The sequence below is a fragment of the Oncorhynchus masou genome, chromosome 9, assembly GCF_036934945.1.
Source record: "Oncorhynchus masou masou isolate Uvic2021 chromosome 9, UVic_Omas_1.1, whole genome shotgun sequence".
NCBI lineage: Eukaryota > Metazoa > Chordata > Actinopteri > Salmoniformes > Salmonidae > Oncorhynchus > Oncorhynchus masou.
In genome coordinates this window covers 14,880,132-14,887,631 of record NC_088220.1, presented here as the reverse complement: position 1 = coordinate 14,887,631, position 7,500 = coordinate 14,880,132, and the positions used below count along the sequence as shown (strand labels likewise).

The 7,500-nt window shown below is 54.1% G+C and overlaps 1 protein-coding gene across 1 annotated transcript in view; it reads left to right on the top strand.

The window, feature by feature from the left end:
- LOC135544954 (teneurin-2-like) overlaps positions 1 to 7,500 on the top strand; it is a 314,923-nt gene that overhangs the window by 270,451 nt on the left and 36,972 nt on the right. Inside the window, exons 19-20 of the mRNA XM_064972642.1 lie at positions 1,193 to 1,336; positions 5,995 to 6,244. Of these exons, the coding sequence (XP_064828714.1) occupies positions 1,193 to 1,336; positions 5,995 to 6,244 (394 nt within the window). The remainder of the gene's footprint in view (positions 1 to 1,192; positions 1,337 to 5,994; positions 6,245 to 7,500) is intronic.

Here is a 7,500-nt window from a genome sequence, read left to right as displayed (position 1 = left end):
CCCTCTCTCTCCCCCTCTCTTGCTCTCTCCCCCTCCTCCCCCCTCTCTCTCCTCCCTCTCCTTTCTCCCCCACCCTCTCTCTCCCCCTCTCTCTCCTCCCTCTCCTTTCTCCCCCACCCTCTCTCTCCCCCTCTCCTTTCTCCCCACCCTCTCTCTCCCCCTCTCTCTCTCTCTCTCTCTCTCTCTTTATCACTCCCCGCTCTCCCTCTCTTTTCTCTCTCTCTCTCTTTCTCCCCCTCTCTTACTCTCTCCCCCCCCCTCCCCCTCCTCCCTCTCCTTTCTCCCCCACCCCCTCTCCCCCTCTCCTCCCTCTCCTTTCTCCCCCACCCTCTCTCTCTCCTCCCTCTCCTTTCTCCCCCTCTCTTGCTCTCTCCCCCCCTCCTCCCCCTCTCTCTCCTCCCTCTCCTTTCTCCCTCACCCTCTCTCTCCCCCTCTCCTTTCTCCCCCACCCTCTCTCTCTCCCTCTCTCTCTCTCTCTCTCTCTCTCTCTTTATCACTCCCCCTCTCCCTCTCTTTCTCTTTTCCTCCCCTCTCTTGCTCCCTCCCCCCTCCTCCCCCTCTCTCTCCTCCCTCTCCTTTCTCCCCCCCCCTCTCTCCCCCTCTCTTGCTCTCTCCCCCTCCTCCCCTCTCTCTCCTCCCTCTCCTTTCTCCCCCACCCTCTCTCTCCCCCTCTCTCCTCCCTCTCCTTTCTCCCCCCCTCTCTCTCTCTCTCTCTCTCTCTTTATCACTCCCCCCCTCTCCCCTCTCTTTCTTCTCTCTCTTTCTCCCCCTCTCTTGCTCTCTCCCCCTCCTCCCCCTCTCTCCTCCCCTCTCCTTTCTCCCCCACCCTCTCTCTCCCCCTCTCTTGCTCTCTCCCCCCCTCCCCCCCTCTCTCTCCTCCCTCTCATTTCTCCCCCACCCTCTCTCTCCCCCTCTCTCTCCTCCCTCTCCTTTCTCCCCCACCCTCTCTCTCCCCCTCTCTTGCTCTCTCCCCCCTCCTCCCCCTCTCTCTCCTCCCTCTCCTTTCTCCCCCCCACCCTCTCTCTCCCCCTCTCTCTCCTCCCTCTCCTTTCTCCCCCACCCTCTCTCTCTATCACTCCCCCTCTCCCTCTCTTTCTCTCTCTCTCTTTCTCCCCCTCTCTTGCTCTCTCCCCCTCCTCCCCCTCTCTCTCCTCCCTCTCCTTTCTCCCCCACCCTCTCTCTCTCTCCTTAGTGTCGGTGGGGTATGAGTATGAGTCGTGTGCCAGTCTGATCCAATGGGAGAAGAAGACAGCAGTACTACAGGGCTTTGAACTGGACCCTTCTAATCTGGGAGGCTGGTCTCTGGATAAACACCATATCCTCAACACACGCAGCAGTATGTTTAAATATACTCTACATATACACTGAACACAAATATAAACGCAGCATGCAGCAATTTCAACGGTTTTACTGAGGTACTGTTCGGTCCTAATCTACGAATTTCAAATAACTGGGCAGGGGCATAGGCCCACCCAATTGGGAGCCAGGCCTACTCACTGGAAAGCCAGGCCCAGCCAATCAGAATTTCATGTTTTTTTATTACAGAAAGAAATACTCTTCAGTTTCGTCAGCTGTCAAGTGGCAGGTATCAGACGATCCAGCAGGTGAAGTAGCCGGATGTGGAGGTCCTGGGCTGGCGTGGTTACACGTGGTCTGTGGTAGTGAAGCCGGATGTGGAGGTCCTGGGCTGGCGTGGTTACACGTGGTCTGTGGTAGTGAAGCCGGATGTGGAGGTCCTGGGCTGGGGTGGTTACACGTGGCCTGTGGTAGTGAAGCCGGATGTGGAGGTCCTGGGCTGGGTGGTTACACGTGGCCTGTGGTAGTGAAGCCGGATGTGGAGGTCCTGGGCTGGGGTGGTTACACGTGGTCTGTGGTAGTGAAGCTGGATGTGGAGGTCCTGGGCTGGGGTGGTTACACGTGGTCTGTGGTAGTGAAGCTGGATGTGGAGGTCCTGGGCTGGGTGGTTACACGTGGTCTGTGGTAGTGAAGCCGGATGTGGAGGTCCTGGGCTGGGGTGGTTACACGTGGTCTGTGGTAGTGAAGCTGGATGTGGAGGTCCTGGGCTGGGTGGTTACACGTGGCCTGTGGTAGTGAAGCCGGATGTGGAGGTCCTGGGCTGGGGTGGTTACACGTGGTCTGTGGTAGTGAAGCTGGATGTGGAGGTCCTGGGCTGGGTGGTTACACGTGGTCTGTGGTAGTGAAGCCGGATGTGGAGGTCCTGGGCTGGGGTGGTTACACGTGGTCTGTGGTAGTGAAGCCGGATGTGGAGGTCCTGGGCTGGCGTGGTTACAATTGGTCTGTGGTAGTGAAGCCGGATGTGGAGGTCCTGGACTGGGGTGGTTACACGTGGTCTGTGGTAGTGAAGCCGGATGTGGAGGTCCTGGGCTGGCGTGGTTACACGTGGTCTGTGGTAGTGAAGCCGGATGTGGAGGTCCTGGGCTGGGGTGGTTACACGTGTCCTGTGGTAGTGAAGCCGGATGTGGAGGTCCTGGGCTGGGGTGGTTACACGTGGCCTGTGGTAGTGAAGCCGGATGTGGAGGTCCTGGGCTGGGGTGGTTACACGTGGTCTGTGGTAGTGAAGCCGGATGTGGAGGTCCTGGGCTGGGGTGGTTACACGTGGTCTGTGGTAGTGAAGCCGGATGTGGAGGTCCTGGGCTGGCGTGGTTACACGTGGTCTGTGGTAGTGAAGCCGGATGTGGAGGTCCTGGGCTGGGGTGGTTACACGTGGTCTGTGGTAGTGAAGCCGGATGTGGAGGTCCTGGGCTGGGGTGGTTACACGTGGTCTGTGGTAGTGAAGCCGGATGTGGAGGTCCTTGGCTGGGGTGGTTACACGTGGTCTGTGGTAGTGAAGCCGGATGTGGAGGTCCTGGGCTGGGGTGGTTACACGTGGCCTGTGGTAGTGAAGCCGGATGTGGAGGTCCTGGGCTGGGGTGGTTACACGTGGTCTGTGGTAGTGAAGCCGGATGTGGAGGTCCTGGGCTGGGGTGGTTACACGTGTCCTGTGGTAGTGACGCCGCTTAGCAGTGTTTTAATACTCAATACCAGTCTCGAGACCACATATGGTGATTCGTCTTGTCTCGGTGTCAGTGTCGGATACATTTTTACTCGGTCTTGACGCGGTCTTGACTCGGTCTTGACTTGGTCTTCACTCGGACTTGACTCGGTCTTCACTCGGTCTTCACTCGGTCTTGACTCGGTCTTGACTCGGACTTGACCCGGTCTTCACTCGGTCTTCACTCGGTCTTGACTCGGTCTTGACTCGGCCTTGACTCGGCCTTGACTCGGCCTTCACTCGGTCTTCACTCGGTCTTCACTCGGTCTTGACTCGGTCTTGACTCGGTCTTGACTCGGTCTTGACTCGGACTTGACTCGGACTTGACTCACTCTAAGACAGTGAGGACAAGTAATTCTTACCCAGACCAGCCGAGGCCAACAGACTAAACAACTCATAATTATCAGTGTCTTTCAGTCAGCGCATAAAAGCACACAAAAATGTCAAATGCCAAATATACTCCTTTCTTGAAACATGAATATCTTATGGCCTATTGAAACCTGGAATTCCTACTTTACTCATAACATTACTGTCATTCACTTTAATTGAAAAATATCCTCAAACTCCAATTTCCAAGAGAAGAAAAAAATCCAGAAAATCACATTGTAGGATTTTTAATGAATTTATTTGCAAATTATGGTGGAAAATAAGTATTTGGTCACCTACAAACAAGCAAGATTTCTGGCACTCACAGACCTGTAACTTCTACTTTAAGAGGCTCCTCTGTCCTCCACTCGTTACCTGTATTAATGGCACCTGTTTGAACTTGTTATCAGTATAAAACACACCTGTCCACAACCTCAAACAGTCACACTCCAAACTCCACTATGGCCAAGACCAAAGAGCTGTCAAAGGACACCAGAAACAAAATTGTAGACCTGCACCAGGCTGGGAAGACTGAATCTGCAATAAGTAAGCAGCTTGGTTTGAAGAAATCAACTGTGGGAGCAATTATTAGGAAATGGAAGACATACAAGACCACTGATAATCTCCCTCGATCTGGGGCTCCACGCAAGATCTCCCCCCGTGGGGTCAAAATGATCACAAGAACGGTGAGCAAAAATCCCAGAACCACACGGGGGGACCTAGTGAATGACCTGCAGAGAGCTGGGACCAAAGTAACAAAGCCTACCATCAGCAAGGGCATTGAAAATGAAACGTGGCTGGGTCTTTCAGCATGACAATGATCCCAAACACACCGCCCGGGCAACGAAGGAGTGGCTTCGTAAGAAGCATTTCAAGGTCCTGGAGTGGCCTAGCCTGTCTCCAGAGCTCAACCCATAGAAAATCTTTGGAGGGATTTGAAAGTCTGTGTTGCCCAGCAACAGCCCCAAAACATCATTGCTCTAGAGGAGATCTGCATGGAGGAATGGGCCAAAATACCAGCAACAGTGTGTGAAAACCTTGTGAAGACTTACAGAAAACGTTTGACCTCTGTCATTGCCAGCAAAGGGTATATAACAAAGTATTGAGATGAACTTTGTTATTGACCAAATACTTATTTTCCACCATAATTTACAAATAAATTCATTAAAAATCCCACAATGTCATTTTCTGGATTTTTTTTCTCATTTTGTCTGTCATATTTGAAGTGTACCTATGATGAAAATTACAGGTCTCTCTCATCTTTTTAAGTGGGAGAACTTGCACAATTGGTGGCTGACTAAATACTTTTTTGCCCCACTGTATCTATTATAGACAAGTTTGCACAGTGGTACACCTATTGAACCTAGGCCTTCAGCGTGTGACAGGTTAGTACAGTAGTGAACCTATTGGGCCTCGGTCTTCAGTAGTGAACCTATTGGGCCTCGGTCTTCAGTAGTGAACCTATTGGGCCTCAGTCTTCAGCGTGTGACAGGTTAGTACAGTAGTGAACCTATTGGGCCTCGGTCTTCAGTGGTGAACCTATTGGGCCTCAGTCTTCAGCGTGTGACAGGTTAGTACAGTAGTGAACCTATTGGGCCTCGGTCTTCAGTAGTGAACCTATTGGGCCTCGGTCTTCAGTGGTGAACCTATTGGGCCTCGGTCTTCAGTAGTGAACCTATTGGGTCTCGGTCTTCAGTAGTGAACCTATTGGGCCTCGGTCTTCAGTAGTGAACCTATTGGGCCTCGGTCTTCAGCGTGTGACAGGTTAGTACAATAGTGAACCTATTGGGCCTCGGTCTTCAGTGGTGAACCTATTGGGCCTCGGTCTTCAGTGGTGAACCTATTGGGCCTCGGTCTTCAGTAGTGAACCTATTGGGCCTCGGTCTTCAGTGAAGAACCTATTGGGCCTCGGTCTTCAGTGATGAACCTATTGGGCCTCGGTCTTCAGTGGTGAACCTATTGAGCCTCGGTCTTCAATGGTGAACCTATTGGGCCTCGGTCTTCAGTGGTGAACCTATTGGACTTGGCATATTACATCATTTATGCAGCAGCATACAATACATTTTTGGACTTGAACAGGAAGGTGGCGGACCTTCTGGGAAAATGTTGTCATAAAACTTTCTCATCAAAGTCTGTCATTCTCTGGATTTATGGTCATCTGGGAATTCGAAAAAAAAACAGGTTGAATCATGACGTCAGTGATCTTCAGATCAGAGCTCTAGAAAGAGGCCAGAGTTCCTGACTTGGAATTCTGAGTTGGATGACCGTTCAAAACTTATTTTTCCAAAACTTCTACCATCTTTCATTTCAGCTCATGAAATATAAGCCAACACTTTACATGTTGCGTATATATTTTTGTTCAGTAAACATACATACACACACACACTGTCATCTAAACACACATACACAACATCTTCTCAACATCACACACACACATTGAAATTGGCAGAATTAATAGTATGTGGGTTTCTTCTCAAACAAAATGAATTAATTAATTAATCCCTCCCTCCCCCCTGTATCCCTCCCTGTCTCCCTCCCTCCCTCCCTGTCTCCCTCCCTCCCTCCGTCCTGTCTAGGTATCCTCCATAAGGGTAGTGGTGAGAACGTGTTTGTGTCACAGCAGCCCCCTGTGATCAGCAGTGTAATGGGGAACGGCCGGCGACGCTCTATCTCCTGCCCCAGCTGTAACGGCCTCGCCGACAGCAACAAGCTACTGGCGCCCGTAGCCCTGGCAACAGGCATCGATGGGAGCCTCTACGTGGGAGACCTGAACTTCATACGCAGGGTCTACCCCTCGCTCAATACCACGGGTATACTGGAACTGAGGTATGGATGGAGGGAGGAGAGAAGAAGATGGGGAAGAAGTCAGGTTGGGAGAGGAGAGGAGTGGGATGAGGTGGGAGGGGATGGGGAGAGAAAAGGTAAAGGAGAGAGGAAGAGAGTGGGACTGGTGGGAGGAGGGGTGATGGAGGAAAGGGAATGAGAGGGGGAGAAGAGGAGGAGGAGGGAGAGGAGGAGGGGGAGGGGGAGAGGAGGAGGAGGAGGGAGGGGGAGAGGAGGAGGAGGGGAGGGGGAGAGGAGGAGGAGGAGGGAGGGGGAGAGGAGGAGGGGAGGGAGAGGAGAGGAGTGGGATGAGGTGGGAGGGGAGGGGGAGAGAAAAGGTAAAGGAGAGAGGAAGAGAGTGGGACTGGTGGGAGGAGGGGTGATGGAGGAAAGGGAATGAGAGGGGGAGAAGAGGAGGAGGAGGGAGAGGAGGAGGGGAGGGGGAGAGGTGGAGGAGGAGGGTGGGGGAGAGGAGGAGGGGAGGGGGAGAGGAGGAGGAGGAGGGAGGGGGAGAGGAGGAGGGGAGGGAGAGGAGAGGAGGAGGATGAGGTGGGAGGGGATGGGGAGAGAAAAGGTAAAGGAGAGAGGAAGAGAGTGGGACTGGTGGGAGGAGGGGTGATGGAGGAAAGGGAATGAGAGGGGAGAAGAGGAGGAGGAGGGAGAGGAGGAGGGGGAGGGGGGGAGAGGTGGAGGAGGAGGGTGGGGGGAGGAGGAGGGGGAGGGGGAGAGGAGGAGGAGGAGGGAGGGGGAGAGGAGGAGGAGGGAGGGAGAGGAGAGGAGGAGGATGGGGTGGGAGGGGATGGGGAGAGAAAAGGTAAAGGAGAGAGGAAGAGAGTGGGACTGGTGGGAGGAGGGGTGATGGAGGAAAGGGAATGAGAGGGGGAGAAGAGGAGGAGGAGGGAGAGGAGGAGGGGAGGGGGAGAGGTGGAGGAGGAGGGTGGGGGGGAGAGGAGGAGGGGGAGGAGGAGGAGGAGGAGGAGGGAGGGGGAGAGGAGGAGGGGAGGGAGAGGAGAGGAGGAGGATGAGGTGGGAGGGGATGGGGAGAGAAAAGGTAAAGGAGAGAGGAAGAGAGTGGGACTGATGGGAGGAGGGGTGATGGAGGAAAGGGAATGAGAGGAGGAGAAGAGGAGGAGGAGGGAGAGGAGGAGGGGAGGGGGAGAGGAGGAGGAGTGAGGGAGGAGGGGAGGGGGAGGAGAGGAGGAGGATTAGGAGTGAGGGAGGAGGGGAGGGGGAGGAGAGGAGGAAGAGAAGTGAGGGAG